Source organism: Oryzias latipes, chromosome 21, assembly GCF_053564925.1.
Source record: "Oryzias latipes strain Hd-rR chromosome 21, Olatipes_Hd-rR_3.1".
Lineage (NCBI taxonomy): Eukaryota > Metazoa > Chordata > Actinopteri > Beloniformes > Adrianichthyidae > Oryzias > Oryzias latipes.
Window position 1 is genome coordinate 21787652 of NC_136257.1, and position 26852 is coordinate 21814503.

General features: G+C 36.2%; 1 protein-coding gene across 2 annotated transcripts in view; it reads right to left on the reverse strand.

The window, feature by feature from the left end:
- The window catches only part of abca12 (ATP-binding cassette, sub-family A (ABC1), member 12), a 61326-nt gene extending 36789 nt beyond the window's left edge, over positions 1-24537 (reverse strand). Inside the window, exons 1-32 of one of the 2 annotated variants that reach the window (XM_011489666.4) lie at positions 24245-24537; positions 23301-23378; positions 23075-23168; positions 20497-20635; positions 19329-19459; positions 17068-17138; positions 16420-16590; positions 16145-16338; positions 15920-16038; positions 15685-15791; positions 14612-14758; positions 12687-12853; positions 12395-12528; positions 11756-11886; positions 11236-11400; positions 10787-10995; positions 10379-10512; positions 9942-10056; positions 6438-9032; positions 5477-5589; positions 5241-5308; positions 4910-5058; positions 4653-4783; positions 4249-4391; positions 3443-3610; positions 3092-3309; positions 2117-2229; positions 1823-1890; positions 1437-1585; positions 1194-1324; positions 777-919; positions 39-206 (exon numbers count right to left, since the gene is read on the reverse strand). In XM_011489666.4, coding sequence (XP_011487968.1) covers positions 39-206; positions 777-919; positions 1194-1324; positions 1437-1585; positions 1823-1890; positions 2117-2229; positions 3092-3309; positions 3443-3610; positions 4249-4391; positions 4653-4783; positions 4910-5058; positions 5241-5308; positions 5477-5589; positions 6438-9032; positions 9942-10056; positions 10379-10512; positions 10787-10995; positions 11236-11400; positions 11756-11886; positions 12395-12528; positions 12687-12853; positions 14612-14758; positions 15685-15791; positions 15920-16038; positions 16145-16338; positions 16420-16590; positions 17068-17138; positions 19329-19459; positions 20497-20635; positions 23075-23168; positions 23301-23366 — 6651 coding nt within the window. In that variant the 5' untranslated portion in view covers positions 23367-23378; positions 24245-24537. Of the gene's footprint in view, positions 1-38; positions 207-776; positions 920-1193; positions 1325-1436; positions 1586-1822; positions 1891-2116; positions 2230-3091; positions 3310-3442; positions 3611-4248; positions 4392-4652; positions 4784-4909; positions 5059-5240; positions 5309-5476; positions 5590-6437; positions 9033-9941; positions 10057-10378; positions 10513-10786; positions 10996-11235; positions 11401-11755; positions 11887-12394; positions 12529-12686; positions 12854-14611; positions 14759-15684; positions 15792-15919; positions 16039-16144; positions 16339-16419; positions 16591-17067; positions 17139-17683; positions 17704-19328; positions 19460-20496; positions 20636-23074; positions 23169-23300; positions 23379-24244 lie in introns of those variants that run through there. The other variant, XM_078939926.1, reaches the window with a different exon arrangement.
- Between the last annotated feature and the right edge of the window lie 2315 nt (positions 24538-26852).

Here is a 26852-nt window from a genome sequence, read left to right on the forward strand (position 1 = left end):
CAGTTGGTAGTTTGGTTTAAGGTAATGAGCAGACTTACACTCATGTTCTGGCTGGAGAAAGCAGTCTGGTTTGCAATAAAGGCGTCTAACACTGGCCACAGGCTGTTTTCACACCACAAAGTCAGGTTGTCATGAGTTAATCCTCCTGCTTCTCTGAGCGGTTCCCAAGCTTCCAAAATGTTATTACAGTTCAATGTACCATTTGCCTAGAGAGGAAACAAAAATGTGTTTTTTAGAAGCTTTTTCATTGAATTTAATAAACTAACCAGTGCAAAATGTTGCTGATAATTTATGAAGGAGACAGAAATATAAATATATAAAATAGATCATCTTTCATTGTTGTTTTTCTTGATTGAATAAAGAATATGACATGAGGCAAACCGAGAAATCCTAACATGTAAAAACATGTGAAAATCCATACGCGAACAACTTACAGATTAATAACTTAACCTCTTTCTGTCATATATCACTAATTCACAAAGTAATTAATTCAGGACTCCACTTAACATCCTTGAAATAAAAGAACACAAATAACAGGAAATAAAGTCAGGCATGTGAGTAGTATATTGCACCACACAGTTTTTTTATGTGGATGACCAAAAAAAGACACAATTTAAGACCTAAGTAGAGATGATGTAGAAATGCTGCTTAATCTTCTGCAAGGACAGATGATTTCGCACGCACACAAAATATAAAAACACGCCAACAAAAAAAAAAGAAGGTCTGCATGAACAATGACGCAGCAGGTTCAGATATTTGGGAGATTAATGACTTACCTGCCGAACTGTTTGCATTGTGTTTTCAACAGCAGAACCAACTGTCTCTGAGAGATCGAACAAGTTTATTTCACTGGAGTTCATGGTGGTTGCAATCTCCCTCATTAGGCTCCCCAATGGCAACTGAAGGCTTTGAATCAAAGCTGAAAACAAAACATCATCATTAAGGACAAGAGGTGCATCAATGATTTTGTAGTAAAATATTTTATATTTTAAAAGTTTTCCACTTCTTGTTATATAAATTCTATGCATTTATACATTTTTTTATACAAAAGCCCTATTTAATAGGATAAAAAAATCAATTTGACCCATGGATGGCCTGCAGTCAAAACACGTCAAGGTGAATTATTGTTTTTAATGAAAATAAACTATTTTTTTCAAAGCTAAAAGAGAAAAGTTAGTTGTTAATAGTCTTACCAGCTTCTTCCTGCTGTTTTTTTACTATGTTTTCCACATTTTTCTCAAACACATAAATGCCATTTTGGATCCTGTTTGGTGACATTATTCCTCCCAAATGTATCAGCAGGTTTTTGACCATCTGTTCCAATCTGCAACAAAGGACAAAAACAAACCTGAACCCTAAGTCTCACTTGTAAAATAAATCTATAAGGAAGGAGTATTCAACTATTATATTCTATTTTTTTCTTCATTGAAACTTACAAAAACCAGGATTTTTGGTCTGCTTGGCCAGTCACCAGCCGTTCCAAAACTGGGGCAAGATTGACAAAGTCCCCCAGGGACGGTGCTGGTTCTTCTGAGTCCGGGCCCCCCACAAACGACTCCCAAAATTTATTCAAAAGTTTACTCATCTGTCAAACAAAGCAAGAAAAAATAATTGATAAAATATATCAAACTTTTATGCAAAGTAGCAAAGACATGGGCTGTGATTGAATTTGATGGTGATCCACTAACTTTACAGAAAATATATACCAGTTATTTTACTCTAGTTAAGATATTTCAAAGAAACAAAAGTACAGTTACATAAAATCAAGTATTTATTTTCATGGTTATCTGAATAAAAGTATTAGTTTATGTATAATCTCTACCTGGCCAATCAATTCTGGCAAAGTCTCAAATGATGCATTTCCAAAGCTTGCTCCAAGGTAGGAGTTGCCTGAAATCAGAAAGAAATTTTCACATTTGGTCCTAAAACATGCTAACTTAATTCTTTTTCTTGCTTTACTGGAGGTAAATTCAACAGTTTGTAACTTTGAACCTGTTCATGTTTTGTTCTGTCAACCAGCAGTGATAAAATAATAAAACAAGCAGTGTGGCTCCATTAGATATAATCAGATTTCAACATGCTGTCCACCCATCCTAGTAGTGAGAAGCTGACTTACCTTGGCCGGGCCCCAGGATGAAATGAGCTATGTCACTGAGGATGGAGACGTAAGCCTGAGCTGAGCTGTTTGGTGTTAAGAAGCTCTGTGCTGCCTCCATTTCATAAAGAATTCTGTGAAAACAAAGAAAATATTCAAATGTAACATTATATTAAACACTGCATATAAATATATATAAACAACATCAAATAACTTTTCAATATCAAAATATTCCTGCTCAGAAAGGATTGTGTAAAAAAGTTTATTACAATTTATCAAAAATGTGTTGGGTTTGGATAACTAATAGCAGTATGAGAGACAACAATTTGCTTCATTTATTGAGGGAAAAGAAAAAGACTCTAATGTTATTAAAATACATAAGAAAAGCAAAACATAACTTGAAAAAGTATGTTCTTGGCCACTTTTAAATGGAGACAAAATGCAACATTACTATATTAGCAAGATAAGGAGGTGATATATTACTATAAAATGTCAAAATGTCAAAAAAGTTTAAAACACAGGAAATCGTTGAAATAACAAATCTCTAAGCATCAAGATCTTGTATTATTTAACAAAAATCAGGACACATAAAAGTGTTTTTACTACAGTCATTTTATGGTTTTAATTATGGACTTAAATTTAAATTTCCTGGTCTTTTAATAAATGCTTCTCTATAATGTTAAAAATATTTCAACATCTTTTGAACAAATTTTTTTGTACTAACATTCATGTTCTAAGTAATACATAAAAACACATCCAAAAATGATTTCAAAGAGCATCTCTCAGTATTTTTCACATTATTTAATTCATCTTCTTCACCCACTTTAAGGTCTCAAAGGCATTCCCAGGCTTCTGGCATAAGCCGACATATATGACACGATTCCAGCGCCTCAAGATAGTTTTTAATCACTGCTTTGAAATTGTATCTTAAATATGAGAATCGTAGGGCAAAGAAGCAATGCATATAATAGATTACATAGTTTATAATAAGCTGACCTGTTTTGCATCTCCATGCCTTGTAGTTGGCTCCACCAGTGACTCTGTGCCTCAGAACTCAAAGACTGGCCTCCCATCACCGAGAGCCGATCACTGACAGCCATGATGAACTGTTCTATCACAAATGATCGGTTCATGTTGACTTCATAGAGAGACTGCACAGTTTCCACGATCCTGTCTGCTGCTCCGTTTGCACTCATGGGCCCAGCCGACATGAGCTGTACAACAGGACATGCAGAAATAGCAGACTTGTTTGTCACCAAACACTGCCACCAAGTGGCCATTTTCAATTTGAAACAGTTTGAAGGGAAAAAAGCTAAACAGATTTTTATTTTACAAGCCAGTACTCACAATCGTGTCCAGGTTGGAGTAAACTGGCTGGGCTTCAGCATTAGTTTCCAGAAGAGGCTGCAGGCTGATGTCACACCACAGTCTCAGAGTGTCATTCTGAAACCCAGCTGCCTCCCTAACTGGCTCCCAAATTTTCAGCACGTCATTACAGTCTAAAGTGCTATTTGCCTTAAAAGACACAAAAAAGCAAATACTTTAACCCCATTTGATCAAATTTTCATTTGATAGAAAAGTAAAAGAGAGAAAACATAAATGTGATACAATTAACTTTTTAAGACTTCGTTAAAAAAAAAAGCGATACACTAAGACATTTTATTGCATAATGTAAGGTAAAAAATATGTATAAACAAATCCCAGCATGCAACACATCTAATGTTATATGAAAGGTCATACAATTAAACACGTAAGTACAGGGTTTTTTTATCCTGGTATGAAAACACTCCTTGTCTGTTGAAGATAAATGAGCTGTGCAAATGTCTTTGTTGGCGGCTGGACTTAGATAAGACTTAAGAGAAGAAAAGACTTAGATAAGAAAAACAACATTAATCTTCTACATTTTTAAATGTTAAAAGAATTGACAATAACTCTGATGAGAGAGAAAATGAGCAATAGCCATAGTGGCACAAGATGAAACTTTCTGATTAGCAGTGATTTAACATATTTGTTCTCTTCCTCATTCTTTTTCAAATACGGAGACACATTCACGCAAACCTAGCAACGCAGAAATGTTCTGAATGGCTGTAAAAACCTGCATACACAAAGAAACTGAATACACAAATGAAACTCTTCCGAGAAAAACGCCATACCTGCTGAACTGCTTCTACTGTCTGCTCTATGGCAAACTGAATGTCATCTGACAGGTCAGACAACTTTACATGACTGGAGTTCAATGACCCTCCTATTTCGCTTAATAACGTCATTATTGGCATCTGAAGGTTCAGGACCATTCCTGTAAAACAGATAAAAATAACTGGCATCACAAAGTTTACAGTCTTCTTTTTATTCTTTATAATAAATGTAACTTTTCTACACAAGATATATCAATATAATGTGTTCAGACTAAAATACCATCAGTTGGTGATGTAGTTTAATTCAGTTATTATTAAAAGCGGCTCTAGATAAAGATGTGATGAATGAGACGTGTTTGTTTTCTGAAATACGTTAACATTCAAATTACATCTTTTTTCTCTTTGTTTAGTAGTGCTCTTACCATTCTCTGCTTGCATGTTCTTCACCAGGCTTTCCATGACTTTTTCAAACACAGGTATTACATGTTGAGTTCCATTCCACACTTGAGTTTTTTCAAAGACTGAAAACAGGTCTGTCAGCATGTAGTCAAGTCTGTTACAAAACACATGACATTGCATTTTACGGTAAGCTACAGTCTGCATAGTGACGTATGCATTTCAGAGGAACAGGTGACTTAAAAAAGGACATATTTTCATCCCACTCTGCTTTCAAACTTACTTTTCCCAGGTGTTGTGGTCGGCATTCCCATTTGAAATTTGCTTCATAACTGGGACAAGATGAATAAAGCTCTCCAGGGACAAAACTGGTATCTGTACATCTGTCTCCTCCATAACAAGTGGCCAAATCATGGACAGGAATTTGCTTAACTGTTAGCAAAAGCACAAAAAAATTACAAAAATCAATAAAGCAAAGTGTTTTATAAAGCAGAAAACAAATTTGTTTTAATGGACTTATTCATTAATTTTAATATGATTGGTTGTGGTATAGTATTTCCTTAAATTTGTATTTTTAAGGCAAATAAACAAGCACAACCAAAAATAAGTTTTACCTGGCCAATAATATGTGGCAACGTTTCAAGAAATGGACTCTCAAAGCTTGCCCAGACACTCGTGTTGCCTGAAATCACAAAAAATTAATTAGGGATAAGACCAAATCCCCCATCATGAAACCTCGGTGCCACCGTCTATTTATTAACCAATACAATGAGGAAGTACAGGATGTACTTTATCAGTCACAGGAATGAACATCTGGTCCAACTTAAGTGACAGTCAGAAGCTGACTTACCCTGACCAGACTCTGAGATGAAAAGAGTCACATTGTAGATGACTGACACATAGGCCTGAGCTGAGCTGTGTGGTGGAAGAAAGCTCTGGACTGTCTTCATTTCATTCAAAATGCTTCAGAAAAAAGAAAATACATATGAGTGTCAACACTTTAACATATTAGGACACAAAGTACATTAGTATTTTTTATTGTCCATAAGGAAAAGACAATACAGTGTGATAAGCTATTTTTTAATGTTGTTATGGATAACAATAGGAAAAAAATTTAAAAGACCACTGGGAACGCTTAAAAAACAGAGCAAAGGATTATTTGAGTGTGTCTTTAGTGTTTGCAATCATTTAAAATGTCTGTTTACTAAACAGAAAATAAATATGTTGTAATACTTTACGGATATGGATCCTGCTAATTTCATTCTCTATGAGTAAAGGCAATTTGGTTTTTTGTAATTTTGTTTGAATGTATTTATTTAAAAAAATTAATGATATTTGATGATTGCTAATTTCATAATTGCTGAATTTAAGATATTCGAGAATTTTATTTAGCACAATTAGTGAAAAATGTGCCTTCATTAAGTTAATGAACATAAGCTGTATATCTCATTAAACATTGCTTATTTCTCAGCTATAGGACTTAGAAAGTAGCTTCATCGTTATAAAGAGATGTATCCATCTCTTGATTCATTCATTATTTTCCACATTTCTTTCTTTGTGCTAATAGTCAGATATATAATATTGCAAGGTCTGGCCGAGCCTCCTGATCAAAAACATGAACACTTGCTCTCATTCCTGCAGTCACTAAATCAAAGTCTGCATAGTTTTTAGACCTTTTGAGACAAGTGCAGTGTAAAAGGGATTTTAATAGCCGACATTTGTAGATTATTTTTAAGGCCTTTTGAAACGGCAAACTATAGATGGCTTTAAAGCAGTTTTATCAGACAAACAAAATTAGCAGCATGACTCACATTTGATTCCACTGGTCTGGTCCACTTTCTTTGTTTGCGCTTTCAAAGTAGGTAGCTGCAACTCTGATTCCTGGAAGCAGATAGCCACTAAACATTTCTGGTACTGTTTGTTGAATGACTCCGTCAGCTTTCTCCAGGAGGTGCAGTAAGGTGTCACGTGATGAGGTGAAATTTGTGTCAGGGCTGAATATGAGATTCACAGAATCTCTAACAATTTCCAGGATATCATTCTGTACAAAAACTGGTAGGGGTACTCCTGTTGTGTTCAAGAGCTGCATTGCTGTCTGTGCTGCACTCAAGACTCCAGGCAGGAATTGCTCACTCTGTAGGGAAGGCACCAGTAGTACTTGGCTCAAAGCTTGGCTGATATTTCTGATCATGGCGAGGTACACCTTTTGATTGTCACAGAAAAACAAGTCCATCGTCTGCAGCAAAACACTGAGGTCTGTCACCTGAGAAGATGTAGAGGAGTTACCCCATTGGAGCATGCTTGTAAGGACAGTTGGGACATCAGGCTGTTTCATCCATTTCTCAATAACTCTGAGATAGCGCCTGATTTGGTTGTCAGTGGAGTACAGCAGAGTTGTGTTGAACATTTGGTCAAAATGGAGAGTGCTTTTTTGAAGCTCCAGATTAAGCTTTATATAGTCTAAAAGATGCTGACTGATCTCGATTACTGTAAAGCCAATTTCCCTCAAACCATTTCCATCTATTGGGTATTGAAGGTCGTTCATCAGACTCTCAATCTTGTGGTTGACAAACAGAGAGAAATTTGTCTGGGCGAGCTGCAGTGTCACTTGCATTTGCGTGATGTGGAAAAACGGACGAAGGAGCGCTGATGCTGAACTGTTGTGGCTGATATATTCCAGCTTTTTCAGATAATGCTCCACAAGCTCCAGATATACTTTCTGCATTTGAATGGGGTCGTTCGTCAATGTGGTATTCAGATTGTTAAATGAGTCCATGTTGGTAACTAGCTGGATTAGACCCTCCACCACTCTTATTTCATTCATAATCTCGGTGTTATTGAGATCGTTCATCTGAAGGCTCACTTTGATGTTGGCCAAGACGTTCTTAAAGATGTCCTCAAAGTCTCTGCTGGAGTTGGAGTTAAAGTCGACTTGGATGAAATCACTGACAGTTTTGTTGACAATTATGGGTATTTGGGAGAGGATCTGTGTGTTGTTACTGAGACCAGGCAGGTGTGTCAAAAAGCCGCTCAGCCCATCAATCAATCCCATGACACACTGAGCTGTCACCTTGGTGTCATCCTGAGGTTGAAAACACTCTTGTGAATTAGCGATCTCCATCACATTTACCATCAGATCATTTATGTTGGCAGCCCCAGCGAGTGCAGCGATCTCATTGAGCTCCTCAACTGTTAGGTTTGACTGTTTCAAGGCATTCTGGACGTCCTGCACACTGGAAATGTTTGGATTAGCCATGATCAATTTGATGAAGTCAAGTGTCTGTTTGAATGAATCTCTGTAGTCATTTTCATTTAGTGCTAGAAGTGAGAGGAACGTAGGTGTGATCTCCTCAGATTCCCACTGCCAGCTGGAATTGCGTGATGCTACGTGAAGGGTGATACTGTCATCGGCAGAAAGCATCATTTGGGAAATCTGATCAAGAACCAAGAAGATTTCAGTAAAGTCAATCAAACAGTTTTGGCCTTCTGCACAACTGCTGATCTGATGCTGCAGAGCTTTGAGGTCCTGTAAATAGTGAGCTGCATCCTTTTGGGCAACACTTGGTAAGAATTGGGCCAACTTTTGGAAAACAATGTCTTGGGCAACATTAGGTCCAGCTTGGGTCAGGTTCTCAAGGCCCTCAGGGGTGAAGAAGCCAAGAAATTCCATGGTTGCCATGTCAAGGTCTGTAACTTGAGTTGTATTAAGCTCTCCGTTTGGTGATAAAACATGTTCTATTCTTTGCAGTCTATACAGAGTAAACAGGAGTTCCTGAAGCTCATGCATGAACTCAAGAATGATGCTCGCTGGGTCCGCATTTGAAGAACTTATCATTTCATCCAGGTGCTCCGCTGCGTTTAAAGCAGCCTCCACAAAGTACGCTGAGGTCTGGTTGGCAGGAGCGGCGTCTTTGGGATGGAGGACTTTTTCGGGACGGAAGGAGCTGGAGTAAATGACCAAAACATGCTTCATCATGTGACAGAGGGACAGAGTTAGGTTGCTATCCAAGGACAGGAACTGCGTAATCAAGCCTTCCAAATTAGCCTCTTCAGGGTCGGTCCCATCAAAAAGGTGTTGGTTCTCCCTGACAAACATTGATGCCACAGCCAGGACTGTAGACATGTTGATGGGAGCTTCATTCATCAGCAAAGGCACAAGTGGCTCTAAACCAGAAGACTGTAGCAAGTTGCTAAAAGGTGGAAGCATATCGGAAGAATCTGAGATGGTCTGGGGTGGCAGAACAGAAAGTTCCTGAACAAAGTCATCCAAGTTGTGCATGAGGGCATTTAGATTGTCAGAGAAGCCATATTCTTCGTTCATTTGTTTTTCAGAATAAATGTTTGGTGAAAGTGTTTCCATGTCGCCAAACACACTGTTCAGCAGATTCACTGTTCCATTCAGACAACTACAAGGAAAGAGAAACAAAAAGACAAGAGTTCTGTTATGGAAACTGATGTGAAGACATCTACCTTTATAATACAGATGAATGTTTTGTACTTTTCTGTCTTTTTACTCAACAACAAACTCCCTTAAAATTTGACAAATTTTACACTTTTGTATCCTATATGTATAATATCTCTGGAAATTGTGTTTTTTTGTTGTTGTTCAAATTTTAATAAAGGTTGAGAGTATTGTTTTTTATAATGAAGCACCTAGTACAGGAGTCTGCAACCTGAGGCTCCGGAGCCACATGTGGGTCTTTTATCCCTCCATTGTGGCTCTTTGGCTTTAAAGAAATTAGCTAACAATTAGAATAAATATAATGTTTGTTAGTTAAGCAATTACTCTAATCTATGCTGCAAAACAGTGTCATGCTTGTTCACAGGCAACGTTCTAAAGTGTATAATTGTGTTTACATGCATAGATTTTTTTTAAATCTATGTTGACATGTTTATTTTTGATAGTAAAAATAGAAAAAAAGGATGATGGCACACTAAAGTCATGTTAATAGAAAAGGTTATATTTGACTTGTTTTTCTTGCACTGGAAATAACCAAATTTCAAATGTTGTTATTTGTAGAAGAATATATCAAATTTGTGTAATTAAATTATTATAAATTTTTAAAAGCTACGTTTTATAAGTGAATGGCTTAATGGCCACAATAACATAAAGTGTATTTTCTAAAAGGTAAGGTGGGACTTCACTGGGTTTTGTCTGTAAGAAACTGAATCCAATGGCTCATTTAGTGATTTAGTTGCAGAGCTCTGGTCTCGTAAATCATTTTATCAGCAAAAGGCTTCACTTACAAACTAAAGCTATAATAAAAGCTTTAAATATCAGATAAACATTTATCATTTTAATCTTCCAGACATACTTCACTAGCACTTCTTGGCTCGGGGACATCAGAGCCTCCTTCAATGCTCCAGCAAACTCTGGCCACTCAAATTCAGCATCACAGCGTATTGCCCATGAGTCCATGTTAACAGAACCTAAAGGACAATGTAAAGATTTTTTTAGTTTACACTTCCAACAGCTACTACAAATGTATGTGTTTTAAGGTCATCTCAAAATTTTCAGTTAAATCACATGCACTCAATTAGAATTAGTGGAAACTAATGTACAAACATGTATTTCAATGTAATGGCTATATGGTAAGGCATCGAAGGATATAACATTTGATTGCACCAGTTTCTAGGAATCGTAACACATATTTAAATGTTATTACAGACAATTTTTAAAAGTGGATGTAGTAATACAATGTTGTTGAAATTCTATTTTGTAAAAAAAAAAAAAAAAAAAAATTTCACTTACAGTTTGCAGCCTGAGTTGTGTTATCAGGTCTGTAGTTCAAAACCCAGTTCATCATGTAGAAGTAGTCTTTCATCTCAGGCCACATTTCAGTCTTTTCAATTAATTCTCCAAACTCTGGTAAAAACTTAAGTGCCCTGTAAAAAGAGGTGGAAAACAAAGCGTGAACAATGGTTTAAACCTCAAAAAGAGGTACTTAAAAAACATATAATTCATTTTGCCTTTTTCCCTTTGTTTTTTTACATTTTTTTACTCTTTTATTGAACGGTTACAGTAGTAGTCTAATTTAGGCATTAAACAGTTTGCAATTATTTGCAATAAAAATATGTCATAGTCGTATAATTGATAATCATAAATCTGAGGAATGTAACCCTACAAGTGAAGTATAAAAAAACTTTTGTCACTCAGCACCTGTTTAGAAGAGTTAGGCTCAGATTGTGGTAAGTGGAGTATGGCATGCAGCGTGACCAGTGTGCTCCACCCAGCTCTGTGCTCAGTCTGTTCAAAAGTTCCTGGGACTGTAAGCTGCTATTATACAGCTCATGCCACTCAGACAGGAAGATGGAAAGAGTGACATTGAGGTCGACTTGGTCTGTGAGAGTGTAGTACACTCCTTGCACCTGGAGATTAGGAAAAAAAAGTAAAGATAAGCTGACACATGAGCTGTGTATAGATTTGAAGGGTTAGTTGAAATGCTCGGTTTGAATCTTAGAAATCAATTCAGGCGTGAACGAGAACAGAATGCATTTTTTAAAAGACTCACAAAGCAAAAGAAAAAACGAAGACAAATGATGACGGCCTTCATCGCCGATATTTTGGACTAAAAAAATATGTAGGATATATGCTGCATGCTTTTTTACCTGTTGAAACCAATCAGCCCAGTCCTGCCTCAGAACTTGGTTTAGAGTGGAGCTGTTGTAACAGATCAGTGCCTCCCATGCTTCTTTATTTATGGTTTTGCGGGGTAAGAGCCACAAAAAGGGTTTGAGACGTTCTTCACATGTACGGCACTTTGACTCCAAAGACTAATTTAATAAGAAAACAAATAAACAAAACATAAGGAATGTATTGCACACTTGAACAAAATAAGAGGCATTTATTTACTTTTAATTTTATAAAAATCTTTACCATTTTCTACTCTTACAAAATCAGTAAAAAAAAGTCTACATATTTATTTGCACAACCTGACTAACAGTCAAAGTTTTTGACAAATATTTCTTATAAAAGGACTTTTCTTTTCCATATCTGACTAAAAACAATGATTTAACCCATATAAAACATGGGGGGAATTATCAAATATTAGTAGATTAAGAATGAGAATATATTTTAAAATAACATATAAGAAAAACTGTGGTGGAAATTTTCACAGTGCCAGCATACCTCTACAACATATTCCATGACACTGTCAAAGACATGACTGATCAAATCGCTTCCTTCAGACCGGTTTGTCTGCGAGATGCAATAAGTGTGCTGGAGGTAATCGGAGTCCTTCAGGACATCACTCATCGTTTCTGGAAATTGTTGTTTAGAAAGAACAAGTTGACAAATCATGGTTAACGACGGCACACCGTGTGAAAAACTTCTTTTCACCTGTTTAAATGATGTTAGAAGTACTTTTTCCACTAACTTTACCATTGAAATGTCATACTTATTTAGCTGTATATAACAAAAAGGCTTTAGAAGTAGTTAGAAATTCCTTTCATATGACGTAATGTGTTTTCGTTTTATGACATTTTAATCCCTTTTTAGTTTAACATTTCAGTTCTTCATAAACCCCTGGAAAAAGGGTGTGAAAACATTAAAACAATTCTTAAGAACAATCTAAAGTAAATGAACAATGTCATAATGTAAATTAATAATGACACCAAAGAAAAGCAGAGTTGCTACCCACACTGGAAAACTGTGCAAAACCTATTTGCTTGCTGAAATGTTTAATACTCTGCAAACTATTACAAATTCTTTGTATCTGAATGAATTTTTGTCACAGTCTAAACACAGAGGTAGAAGCCTCCTTCTTACCTTGTAGAATGTACAGAGTCTGCTTTGCTGCCTTTATGATTTGAAAGGCAGTTCTGAAGAGACTCTGGACGACCAAATCCAGCTTGGGTTCTGTTTTTGCCGTATCAAGAATCAGCTTTGCGGTCCACCAAAACCTGCAGTAGAAAAGTCAAGATGACACTAATACACGACTTGTAAAATGACTGAAACCTTTATTCATACACATCTAATCATAAGGCTTAAAAATGGAGAAGCAATACAACAGCAATTACAGCAATACTTTTAACCAAAGAAGAAAATGCGGGGTACTTACAGCTCCTCCTCTGTACTTTGGGGTTGTGTGTCCACGCTACGCCGGGACCTTGTAATGTTGCCGCTGCTGTGTGCGTCCGAGGAATAACTGCCCATTATACTGTGAACCAACCCCTTGACGAAGGACACATCATGGACTGCCACATGCTTACTCCAAGCGAGGAATGTCTTGGATTTACAGAACGCATGAACATGAAAGGAAAAGAAAAAAACAGAAAAGATAGAGATAAAGTTGAATTAATTGGGTTTGTTTACATGAACTTAAGAAACCAGGTAGCATTCAGCCTTTTTGAGTAACCTGGTTTTCAACTTGATGTAAATCAGAAACTTGGTGTATAAAACCAGGATATTATATTATGTAACTTTTTAAAGAAACAGACAAGCTTCTTAAAAATCAACTTCCCAGTGGCCCAGAATCAACTTCCAAGAAAGAGGTGCAGTTGAGTTCAAGAAAAAAGGTTTAGGGTCATTTCTTTCAAAATTAGCCAAGTTTTCACTCATACACGTTTCTTAAGTGCACGTAAATGCACTCAAGACTTAAAAGAACTTGAGGTAAAAAAAAAAATGCAGGAGAGAAGTTACTGAATTTTATCACTTTCCCAATATTTCTGACCTTTTGTTATAAAGAATTAGAGCTTAAATGCGATACATTAATTATTAATTTTATAAATGATTAAAAATCAAGGAATAACAATTTCCGATTGCTATGTAGAATGGATTATATTCATACCAGTGAGAGGTTATTAGTGTATGAAAACTAAAAAGCAGTCAGTTAAAGACGAGATCGTCCATTGATTAATAACATCAATTACTTAGACTATCTATCTATCTATCTATCTATCTATCTATCTATCTATCTATCTATCTATCTATCTATCTATCTATCTATCTATCTATCTATCTATCTATCTATCTATCTATCTATCTATCTATCTATCTATCATTAAATGAAAAGTACGCAAAGCAGGAACTGGGTAAAAAAGACAGGAGAGTTCCTGGCACAGCTAGAAAATATTAAAACAATGCCACAAGTTGGGAAACACCTGAGGGTGTTCATATGTTTGGCTCTACCCCTGAGGGAGAGAAGAGCAGCATCAGCAGTTGAGCCACACCTAGAAACCATAATGTAAATTTTGGTTATAAAACTGGCAAAGTGACAGAAAAGACCAACAACTACTTTTGTTTAATTTAAAGGAGTTTTTCAAAAACTGTAGCGTTAAAATACAGGAACATTCAGGTCAAATGAATCTAAAACACACTGGAAACTCCATCAAAGGTTCATAAACATCGTCATAGCAATGGTTCTTTTTGTTAGTATTAAATATGAGCAGAATTAAATCATAGTTTCAAGGAAGTTTAAATATTTTTTTCTTTAATAAAAATGATAAATACAAACGATTGGCAGCTTTGTTTTGCTTTTGGTTTTCCTTTTTCCCCTTACAGTAAACCTGTTGGTTGAAGTGGCTTACAGAAGTAAATGACTTGCATAACATTGCTCTATTTTAGAAACTGACAGCTAATATTATTTAGCAGCTGATTAGATGTGGACTCTCAGAACAAAAAAATCTCTCATGTATATCACTATGAGGGGGCCGTACAAGACATGTTTTTGCCTCATATGTCACAGCAGAGTGAAACTAACATATTTCAACTAAATAGTCTATATACTGTCATATCAACAAATGCAGACAGTCATAGCATAACTAATTGAACGCCTTGAGGTATCTGTACCTCAAGAGATGCCTGGATCCACAGTTGCTGCTATGGTCACCTGTTTCCTTGCAGCCACAAATAAGCTATTTCATTCCCACAACAACAGAGCAGTTAAAAAAGAAGGGAAAAGCCGCCCACACACTAAGAAGCTGACTCATGTCTCCTGCACGTCAGTTCTCCTTGATGGAGGCAGAACACAAAATACCACCTCACCTGTTTTGCCACTTTTTCAGGGCAGATCCAGTTCAGAAGCATGTCCACAGTCCCTGTGCTGCATGCTGCTGCCAGCCACATTGGGTTGCTGCTGTTGCCACACAGGTAAAAATGCACCACCTCTTTATCCAGCATCAGACCGATGGCCTGCAAGAGAGTTTGAATTTTTTTTCTAAAACAGTGACAAAAATACAAAAAAAAGAAGGAAGAAACACCACCAAAAATAAAACCAGTTCTTTCACTTCTTTTAAACCTTTCTTCATAGACCTTTTCCTGATTTTCAAGTCACACTGACAGAAATTTGAAGCAGGTTTACTTGCTGTTTGGCAATAACAAAAACAGAAAGTATAGCTGAATTTGTACTTTTTTATTCATGCATTTTTTGAACCATAAGGCACACTTAAAATCATTTAATTTTCTCAAAAGCTGACCCTTATGGGTGAATTCTTGCTGTGTTTACTGACCATTACCATTGATTATCTATGGTACACAGCAGTCAAAAATATGTCAAATGTTTTAGTACAACTTTGGTAAAATGCACAGTCACACCACTTGATGGATTGTCCAAGCATTCCAGCTGCCGTGATCAGGAGCCTTGTGGAGTAACCGGTAGTGTGCTTAACTTAGCAAACTGAAGTTTTGTATTGTATGAGCTACAACTGAACAATGTTAAGAGTTACTGTAAATGAGTTAAAAATAGTTTGACTTCTCTGTTATATTGCACCCGATGCAAAGCCAGCTTATTGCCGATAAAAGAGGTGCACATAAATAACAACACTTAATAAAATACAAAACGTCACATCAACCCATTCTGACCAATTGTCTGCCTCTTGGCTCCTATAGGCATTGTGGATAGTCGTCCCACATTATATCACAGTTTTGCTTGCGTGATGTGTTTTTCAATCACATTATGCAGAAAAACAGACCGATCGTTCTCTGTTCATTGATATTTCCCCAAATAATCCAGATACAGTTCAAAATTAAACAAATACAAAAACAGGTCTTTTGGAAAATCAGAGTGCTTCCATTCAGTGAGAAAAGATTTTTTTAACTACACAAAGTCGCATACATGCCTTGTCAAGTGGTATCTGAATGTGATGCAGAACATAGTTCACTGCTGACTCAGTCAGCAGTGAACTGTTGGCTGTTGTGACAATTGCGTCGAGGGGAATGAAAACATCTGTAAACAAAGTGGAGAGACATTGGCAGACATAAAGACCTTGAATTGGCAACATTTATTTAAAAGCATTTTGAAGATCTGAACATTTAAAGTAAATGTGGAAAACTTTGAAGCTGACTCCTTTGTACCTTTGCCTGGCCAGTTTTGAACATAGTGGATCAAGTTGATGGCTCGGACCAGCAGTGGACGCAACGCAGCGACTGATTCATTTGTGCCAGGGAAAGAGTTTTCAATGATGTGCAAGGTCCTAAAAGGAGATTTGTAAGTAAGTTAACTCCCGACAGAACAGAATAATATACAAATGCATTTTCTTAAAAATTCATAAAATCTCTGTCTCTTCAGAGTCAGATTACCTCTGGATGTTTGTAAGGAGGTCTTCTGTGCTGGACAGCGCTTCGTCAACAGAACCAGAGGAGAGGACATGAGGAAGACCGAGGAGGCTTTCCCACATTGAAGTCTCATTTTGCAGCCGATCGAATAGCAACACAGACATGCCAGCTGCTGAAAGCACCTCCTCTGGTTTTGTCAGCAACATTTCTGTCAGGATCTGACCAACGAAAGATAAAACATGAGCACCGACAAACACTGGCACGCAGGAACAAGACAAGTACCCCACATGCAAACATACCTGGTTTAGTGTTTGAAGTGAGACTTCAAACATGGTGTTGTTGGTTTCGCAGAAAGTGACCACAGCATTGGTTAAAGTGCTCTGCGGGGTTCTGTTTATCATGGGGAGAGTCAAAGAGCAGATGGCCCTTTTCAAAACGTTTATGGTCTCCAGCATTTTGTCAATGGTTTCCTGTAAAGGGAATCATTTTTATTGAATCTTAAAAAACACACACACACACACATTAGTGGCCTAAATTGTTTCAGTGCTGCTGCACTACAGGTTTATTTGAAATCCCTTCCTGTTCATAAATAATGTGATCTGGTAATGGATATTATGTTTATGCCTTTCTGAATTCAAATTCCTTAAAATAGAATGGCTTCCTTCACACATTGAGTCACACAAAACCTGTTTGGCTTCTTTGCTGAAGAAAAGTAGAGAAAAAGAACTTCCAAGACACAGTTTCCTTTTGCTTGAGAAGTACAGGGATTACACCAAAAACACTTCAAAGTAATCTTCTGCTCATATGTACTAAACAGACCATGAATACAGTGTAACTAAAATCATCTGGCTCAATTGAAATGAACTGGATTATAATAATCTGAAGTGTTTTGAAAGGAATTTGATTATAACAAACGAGTACCGGTAAATGATTCTGCTTGACTTTACCTCTTCATGCAAAGTGGAGTTGATGGCAGTCATGAGCGGGACGCTGTTCTGGTTCCCTTGATGAGAAGACCCTTTAAAAGAAGAACACAGAATTGAAAACTGGCAGCTGGTGAAAGTTTTCACAATCAAATGTAAAAGACAAAATCCAAACAAACAAAAGAATTGACATAAGACATTATTTTTAAACCTATGACCCAAAATACTTTCCCAAAAAAGCATTTATTACTGAGACACACACCATTTATTACCACCTACATAAATAATAAAAAAACAGAGCACACATTTAAATTTAGCACTGCTTAAAAAGCTGAAGATTGTTCATCTTTTCAGGACTCTTATTCAGTCTAGAACAAGCTCAATGGCCTTGTGGAAGAGTGTCTATCCTGAGACTGGAAGGCTGCGAGTTCAAATCCAGACTGAATCATGCTTCTAAAAAAAGGACCCAGCATGACACTCAGCATAATGGGGTCGGATTGGCAGATTAAACCACCAAATGGTTTCTGCACGCCGATGTCCCTGCAGCTCACCGCTCCCCCAGGGGATCAAATACAGAGAACTATTGTGTGACAACTATTGGGACTTAGTTGTCACACACCATTACAATTTTAACTATTACCGTATTTTCCGGACTATAAGTCGCACCGGAGTATAAAAGCCTGTTCACACCGGGACGAATTTCGCCGGCGATTTTCGCCGACGTTTAACGCCTCGTGACTAAACAAAGGGCCCCAATGAGAGTGTGCACACCGACGCGAAAAAACGCCAGGCGTTAAAGCGTCAAAAAAAAAAAACGCCTCGGGTTCGTTTTTTTTTTTCGACGCGTCGCGTCGAAATCTACTCGACCAATGAGAACGGCGCTTTTGCTCACGTGTCTGGAGCTTCTGAAGTTACAGTAAAACACAACTTGGGGGCGCTCAAACACAAAACTGCCTTGCTGAGCACACATACCAGCGAAGAAGATAGACACCAAGTATCGTCTACACAGCCGCGAAGCAATAATGACGGACATTCTAAAACATCCCCGAACCAAGCACCAGTTGGAGCTACTGGTGCTTGAAATATTCATGTTTTCTTTGTTTGATTCTGACAAGCGTGTAAATACTTGCTCTCTTCTTCTGAGTGAAAAGCGACTTTAAGAAGCGTAAAGTTGCGCAGCGCCACCTTGTGTACAGGAGTATTTCTGTTTTACATTAAGCGCCATCTAATGTCAGGGAATGAAATTGCATGTTCACTCCACTCATCGTCAGCGAAAATCGCCTGGGTGTGAACACAAAAAACGTGGCGAAAAACGCTGGCGAATAACGCCTGGCGAATATTCGTCCCGGTGTGTACGGGCCTTTAGTCGCACCAGCCCAAAAATGCATTATAAAGTAGAAAAAAACACAGATAAGTCGCACTGGACTATAAGTCGCATTTTAACTTTCACAACCTTATATGACACAATCATAGCAGACTGTTTATCTAATAATTTCACAGTAATTTTTTCTCAAACTTATTTATTTATTCCTTTCATGAAGCATCATTGGCTAACTAATACTCTGTTTTCATCCTGTATTTGTAGAAACAGTTTTCACTTTTATTGCATTTCTGAATCTATGAAATCATTGGAAAATAGAATATTATGTTGTTAGCCTTCAAGATCTTACTGTAAAAAAAAGTTTGCTGATTCTCTGAGTCACTTAACATCCTCTTAACACTTAACATACCTCATACATCAAATTGACCCAGACACATCATATCTGTTCCTCACAAATGAACATAACAGGAGGGTTAACAATGTATTTATTTCAATTTATTTCTAATATAAGTCGCTGCGGAGTATAAGTCGCACCCCTTGCCAAACTATGAAAAAAAGTGCGACTTATAGTCCGGAAAATACGGTATTCACTTTGGAGATTCTGTTTCTACATGCTTTTCTCCCACATGGCGTCTTTAATCAGCATTCATCTAACATTTTTCCTGGCTTCCCTAAAGTGTAAAAACCAGCGAACCATTTTCTGTTTAAACTGTAGTCAAAGCTCAGGCCTTTATAAATGCACATGTTTAAAAATAAGAACATTTTAGTCTAGTCAATTAAGAAACAAAAAAAAGTTAACAAATGTCAATTTTTTTGGTCATTTATACACTAATGCAACACAAATGTTGCTGCAGTTCCAGCCAGATCTCAACACTGGGTTAATTCTTTTTTCATTTTCATAGATTATTTTTAATCAATCAAAATAAACATACAATTTTGACAAAACAAGTAGTAAAAACCTTACCAAAAATGCTCTCCATGGCTTTAACCAATGCTGCAGGGTCACTTAGGGAGTTATTTGGAATAGCAAAATTGAAAAAATCTCCTCCTTGAATCAGGGTTGCGAACGGTGAAGCTTTCGGCATGTCGACAGACCTGTAACATACATTTAAAAGGGTCAAATACCTCCAGCTCCAGAGCTTTTTCAGCAAAAAAGTCTATGTTGTATTCCGGACAAAGAGAAATATTTTCTGTGGCCCAAATAGCAAAGGACACCTGTGAATTTTGGAACATGACATCTCCTTTAGACAATGTTTCTCAATAAAATGGACAAAACGGGTCAAAAAGGTTATTTGTTGAAAAGGGAAGCAAGCAGCAACATTATTCGCCCTTCTTTTTAAAAAATAACTGTTACATATCTGACTGTTGCTGCCGAAGAGTCTGCAGCAGCCACAGCACTAATACACTTTTGTCAAATTTAGTTACATTGAATTTATGTTTATAAAGCTTTGAACAGAGAAACATCTTGTATAAAACACTTTCCATCTATTTCAAATCTTTCCTAAATTAAATCAAATTTACCTACAAAAAGAAGTCCTTCCTGGCTTATTTTTCAGATGAATTTCCCTTAAATTGTTGTTTTGTGTTTTGGTTTTATTTGGTAGAAAGGGAATAATGATAACCGGGCTGATGTTGTATGTTTATTTACCAAATTAAAATCTAGATGGGAGTAAAACACCAGCTAACTCTGCCTATAGTGCATAATATCTCAAGCAAACCAGTGCACTCTTTTGAGATTTGTATCATAAACATAACAAACAGGTTTTCATGACTAAAGGTTCTCATCGGTGCTGGGAATCATTGCAAAGAAGTGACGGGAGTGGAGTTATAAAAGAAGCAAGAAAATGAAAGGAGAAGAAACAAAAGGAGGAATGTTGTCAATCTGTGATCTAAAAACAGCAAAAACACGTCAGTGTCTTATGAAAATACACCTGACAAGAGACAACATCAAGCATATAATTGAATACATGAGGAGTTATCACATCAGAGCCATATCAGAGATGGCTCAGTGGGTAAGTCAATGGTGTTTGATTGGAGCTCACCGCTCCCCCCAGGGGATGGGTCAGAATGCGGAGAAGAATTTCCCCAATAAAGTATCAATTATTATCAATTATTATTATTATCAGATTTACCGTTTGTCTCGGGATGACGTTGAGGTGCCAGAATCTGCCAGACGTGATGTGTTGTAACAGTGGCTGTCTGTGTTGCACATTAGGGTCTGGAGGAAAGGGAAGAAGCCTGCACTCGGTAGGTTCCTCGGTGACACGTAACCTAGGAGAAGGATTTTTTCTTTTATAGAAACATTCTTAATACCTTATTCTCTTTTTACACTTAAGAAGAATATCTGGAAGGTTGATACACCTGTTGTATCAGTATTTTTGTTCTGGCTTTGAATCGTATCACCTTTTGTGATAAGAATCATCTCAGCTATTGCTTTAGTTGAGAACAAATAAAAGATGTCATGTGAGAGCCCGAAGATCAAGTTGCAACACTACAGCGAACGGGAACAAACATCAGTAGTGTTCATGCCCATAGCTATGTTTCACAGCTCTTAATAAACTGCAGCCCTCAGTCTCATTGAAAATCATCATCACATAACTTTTAAGCCCACAAAAGCTGCAAACTGTGGTGCTCGCATCTCTACAAACTTGCTTTTAAGTGTAACAAATGCGTACAAACTAGCTTATTAAACAAAAAGAAGGCTTCAAACTAGATTAGAAGCAGTGTATGTATTAACACAATTTAAAGCCACAGCGCTGGGTAACAATTTATTCAGGAAATGATCTAGCTTACTACTTACTGTTTTTGTTTTTACCAATACGGGATGTTGAGCGCTTACTTTGAATTGTTGAAATAACTGTGCAAATCAAGCGTCACCCCAGCCACTGTTTTCTATTAAGTGTCTTTCTGTGTTTTTACAGTGATCATGATTGGCGTCGGGCAGTGTCATGTTTCATGGTAACGCCACCGACCGGGTGGAAGAAGGTGGAGAAGAAGCTTGGTGGTGGTGGAAGAAGCTTCAGAAATGGTGGGCCCAATGGGGTGCTGGTATTTTCCAGGTGGAGGTATAACAAATACTTTAACCTCACTGAGATCAAAGGCAAGAATTTACATGGAGTGTACGACCATAGGTGAAAAGATTTTATTGATATCCATAAAATAAGTACAGCGGTCTAAGATTTTCTGTTTGGTTTATGTATTTAGTTCGGTCTGTATATTTGGACTACAGAGATAAAGGTAATTCATTTTATTTAAATGTTTAAATTTGTTTTAGAAAAGATACTTACTTCATAATAGATATTGAAGGTTAGCAGTACAGTACATGTATATTTTCATCAGAAACATTTTTAAAATAGGGCTACAGTATTTTTTACAGTAATATAAATAGTTGCATTTCTAGAAACCAGTTATTTTTACTATTGGGTAATTCAGTTACTAACACAGTTACCATTTGAATTAAGTGTAACTAAAATTATTTACTTTTTTAAACTAAGACTAAAAATATTTTAGTTTTTACATTAAAAAAACCAACAAGACAGCATTCATATTATTTTAATTTAGAAACTACTTGAAGCATTTTGAGATAAACAGAAATCTTGATTGTTTTTACTAATTTAAAAGTCTTTAAAAACAGATTCAACACTTCTACCAATTTTTTATAGTTGATATTGGGTTGCTCAAAGGGTCAAAGGTCAACATGTGGTACATATTGTACGCTTGGAAAAAGTGCCTTTGTTACTATTTGGGTGTGATCCACAACAGTGTTTGTCTCCAGCAAACATAAAACAGGCTATTCTGTTATTATGATTGAACGGGTACAGATTTTACATCTGAGCCCACAAGGGTTATTGAATTACAAATGACTGCATCCTCAGAATATGATCTATTTCAAAGAGGCTAAACTGAACAAAAGGAAAGGGAACAGCTGTTTATGTAAAAAAAGTTTTTTAAACCTATTTATCCATTTGTAATTTAATATACATTAAATTAAAATAATACAATATTATGGAGCTGTTGTAATAAAAAAAAAACAAAGGTGCAATTAAAAGAAAAATCAACTTAAAATCAACTCAAAAAGCAACCCTTTGGATTATTTGCCTGTCTCTTTATGACTGAGTCTTCAGCAAAGGCAACAGGTTAAAAAAGCCAGTATGTGACAGTATGTACAAGGCGTGCCCAACTCCATCAACTTTGCTCGTACAAAAATGATCTGAATGCTTAGAATTCAAAAAATGAAAGAGCCCTAACACCATTTCAAAAGTAAAAGGATAGGCTCCTGTCTACAGGGGTGGCAGCTTTTCAATTCAAATCCCCATTTGTTGATTCTGGTTATGAAACATGACCATTAATTTACATGTAGCAACAAGTTACAAGTCTGAAAAATTCCAAATCAGGATAATTTAATGGATCTATTGGGCAAACTTTAACAACAACAAAAAGTTTACAGTTTGTTGTCACATTCCTAAACATAAGTTTGTGTATTTAGTAAATGAACTCTACTAAATAAAACAGTAAACTTCCTAAACATATATAAAACAGGCCTGGTTAGCTGAAAAAAGTGTTAATGTTAGCTTGAGTAAAATAAACCAAAGTACTGATTAAGCTGTATTTGGTAAGTATTTTATGGGGTAGCAGTGAAGTAAAACTTTTTGTGTGTTTAAACATGGTCCTGAATGCAAACACTTTAATTCAGTTTTGTTTTTCACTTACATGCATCCCGGACAATTGGTGGGAACTGGTGACGGGTTACAGCCATGATGAGGAAGATGAGTATAGGCCAGGAGATCAAGGTTATGGACCATATCTATAAGAACACAAGATGATGTCAAATTTACTCCTTAAAATAACATTTGAGCGCATCCAATTACAAAATTGTCTTTCAACAAAAGACAAAGCACTCAATGAAAAAACTGAAATCTTAAGATTTGACACTCACCGGCCGTCTGATGACCGTCAGGCCATTTTTCCATAAAAGTAGCTTTAGTTGTTGGAAGAAAGCCATTAGTCCAGGAGGCTAAAATGAAGACAAATCCAAAGTCTTTTAGTATTCATTACACAAAGTTTTACAACTCATATCAGGATGAACCTTTCAGATTAAACCGATTTAAAGCCGCTTGATGTCAGTATACTTGCACAGGCATATAGCAAGTATACTACAGACCAGGTATTTCCAAAGTCCAGCCAGTGGGCCAAATGTTTCCCAAATTCTTTTCATAAAATTAATAATATTAGCCCCCCAGCACTTTCAATTTTCATTGTGATTAACCAATTCTTTCCTAAGCTGTTAAACCAGTGGCAACACAGGAGAGTTTACTGTAATCACAATGAACAGATTTGTTTCTCTGACCCAAACCACAGTGTGTTGTAGCTTTGAATAAGATAACTATTAGTGTTATTTTCCTGTTTACATGATTTGCATTTGCATAATAATGAATAACCTAAATATGAACAGAGATTTAATGTTGACAACTTTTTTTCCTAGACAGATGTTATTTCTGGTCTTCAAATACAAAAATCAAAACAATTTTGGTAAAACATGTATTTACATATGTTTGTTATATGTGAAGAAATCAAAAGTATCTCACTGTAAAAATAATTAACCATACTAAGTTTGTTTGCATTTGATGTTATGGACAGTAAACTTCAAGTATATTGCCTCACTTATAGTACAGTGTACTTATAGACTACATACTAGACTAATACACTTAAATAGACTAGTTTTTGCTCAGAGTTTTTCAGGAATAAGCATTATTTAGGAGGACAGGTGTAAGTAAAGAACATTTTCAAAAATTACTTCTATTTATCAGTACACCTTTGAGTCCGTTTTTTAAATATATTATGAGAACAATATAAAAGCAAAAGAGCCATCGTTGTACCGACCTGGTTTTTCCTGCCGTCTTCTTTTATTCTGTTGAATTAAGTGTTATTTATACGCAGGTCGCGGGCTTCTTAAGAAGGACATGACGCCGCTGGAGGCTCCTAGCAGGATGCTCTTTCCATCAATTGGAAAGGAAAGAAATTCACGCAAAATATAACAAATAAGACTTAAAAAATAATAATAATGACTCTCCTCCTGGATGATTCTGCGGCTCTGAGACAGCAGCAGTCAGGACGTGTTGAGTATTTCTGTGCACCTGACGGCGACGGCTCACAAGCTCCTCCTTTGCAAATCTGTGAGAAAAAGGTGTGTGCTGCTGCGCCCATACCTGTGTGACGGAAACTGACAGAAACATGTGACCTGACTGCTTCAGATTTCATGCTAATGAGGGATTGACCACCCTCAAACATTTCTTGAAAGGTCCAAAACAAATAAGGCTGTAAAATCCAAATGCTTTCCACAACATTCTTTAAATTAAAAATAAAAATAGTAATAAAAAAATATTTTTTGTTCGGTTGTTAGGTTTTTCGGTGAAGTTAGGTGTAATAATTTAATTTTATATGAAAGGATCCACCAACACCACTAGTTTTTAATCAGTTTTATTTATTTAATTAATTTATTTATTTTTACTCTTGAATATAAATCAAAAGTAACATTATTAGAAGCAGTGTTGGGGGCAATGAATTACAATGACTGTTGTAATTTTTTTTTCCCTTAGTAATGGAGTAACGTAAAATATTACAGTTCAAATTTCAGTAATCAAATTGCAAGTACTAGGCCACAGAAACCCTCATTACTTCTTTACTCACAAAGCATAGGGGTCATTGTCATTGTCTCTTGGTTAAATGAAACAAAACTGATACTAATAACAAAACCGAGTTACTGATGCATGCATGCACGGATCGGCACCAATCCAGAGTTGGAGATTGTTTAAAGAAAGATGAAGAGAGTGGAAATATGGACATGGACTAATTCAGAGGCATTCTGCATCTGGAGATATTGAAATTATTTCCAATTTGTTGAAAGCTAAGGCAAAAATAGTTCTGTTTAGTGGAGATGAACTGCTTTCCACTGCCCTAGTGTCAATGAGCAACCTGTCTAAAGACTTTGTAGACTACTTTACAATGTACATTTTCTCATGTTTATGTGGTGAATTTTTGCGGTGGTGCTGAAACCCTGATTGTCTTTGTGTTGCCATCTACGTTTTTATTTGAGGATTTTACATAGGTATCTTGTTTGTACTAGCTTTATTCCCTTAAGGATTTTTATGTGAGTAGAAAAAAACGAAAGTTACAAGTAGTGAAAAACCTTGTAAATTGAGGAATGAGTGAGAATGAGTGATGTAATCAATTACTCTTTAAAAATAATGTACCCAACCTTGATTAAAAGATGTGCTGTGACAGACTTCCTTAGGAGCAGGGGATTTCACAAAAGGAGGTTCCATCAGGAGAGAGATTTGTTTTTCAGATGCTGCTGTTGCATAAAACACACACAATACAATCTCATCTACTGTTTGAAATTGATGACGATGACACATGTAAGATATTTTGCTGTAAACCCATTCTAAAAGGTTTACTTCTTTAGCATTTTTTGTTCACAGATGAAGTAGCACATTATATGTTTTTTGAAAATTGTCCTTTTATATAATCCTTTTTTTTAAGATTTGGAGAACCTTATCAAAAAAGTATTAATATAATCTATACTAATAATAACATTTTGTGCAATAGGGTTTGACATCCTCTTTTCATTTTCAAGAGTAAATTATCATCTGACAAGCAAGCAAACTGTGGTCCCTGCCTGACCCTTTTTCCTATTATGACGATATATTGTCACAAAACAATAGGGTTACTGAAAGCTGAGGGTTGGGCCATAGTGAAATAAGTTGACATATGAAACTATTGTATTGTTAAACTCCAAGAAGTCCACCATTAAAAAGTCACCACTCAGGTTTTCCATCTTGATAGAAATATGTGTAAAAGTATCAAGGCTTTTACACACCGTTAAAGAAAAGAAAATCAAAATTCTACAAATTTCAGGTCCTCAAATGTGCTTTCTTACTGTTGAATGGTTTAACATTTTTCAACCAACGCAATAAACTCAACAATACTTTAATTCTTCGAATGAATCTTCCAATGACCTAAGACCTACAATACACAAAGTTCTTTGCGTTTGTTAACCTCCCATCTGATCATCTGAAGGGTGTGAGTCATGCATTTTACTTTGATTGATTAAAACTTATACTTTTCCTTGTTAACAAATTGCGCTTAACTATTTTGCATTTAGTATTTACAATTTTCACATTTCCTATAAATATCCAATTGGTTTTATAACCAACTATCAAAACTCAAAAAAGTTAGGATCAGTTAAGGCTTAACACTCAGCTGCCCACGCCACTCTGGTTTCATCTGAATCTGAGCTTTGTTTGTTATATTTAAACCTGTTACATCAGGTGACAACAGATTGATTTGTCTCAATCTTTTCTTTCATCAGTAGAATTAAGTCAAATATCAAGTGCAGAACAAAAGTCTTAACAGTTTATGTATTATTAACATTCTTTACGTTATTAATAGAACAAAAATTGTGATATTTCTTGTCTTTTGTTGTATTTTC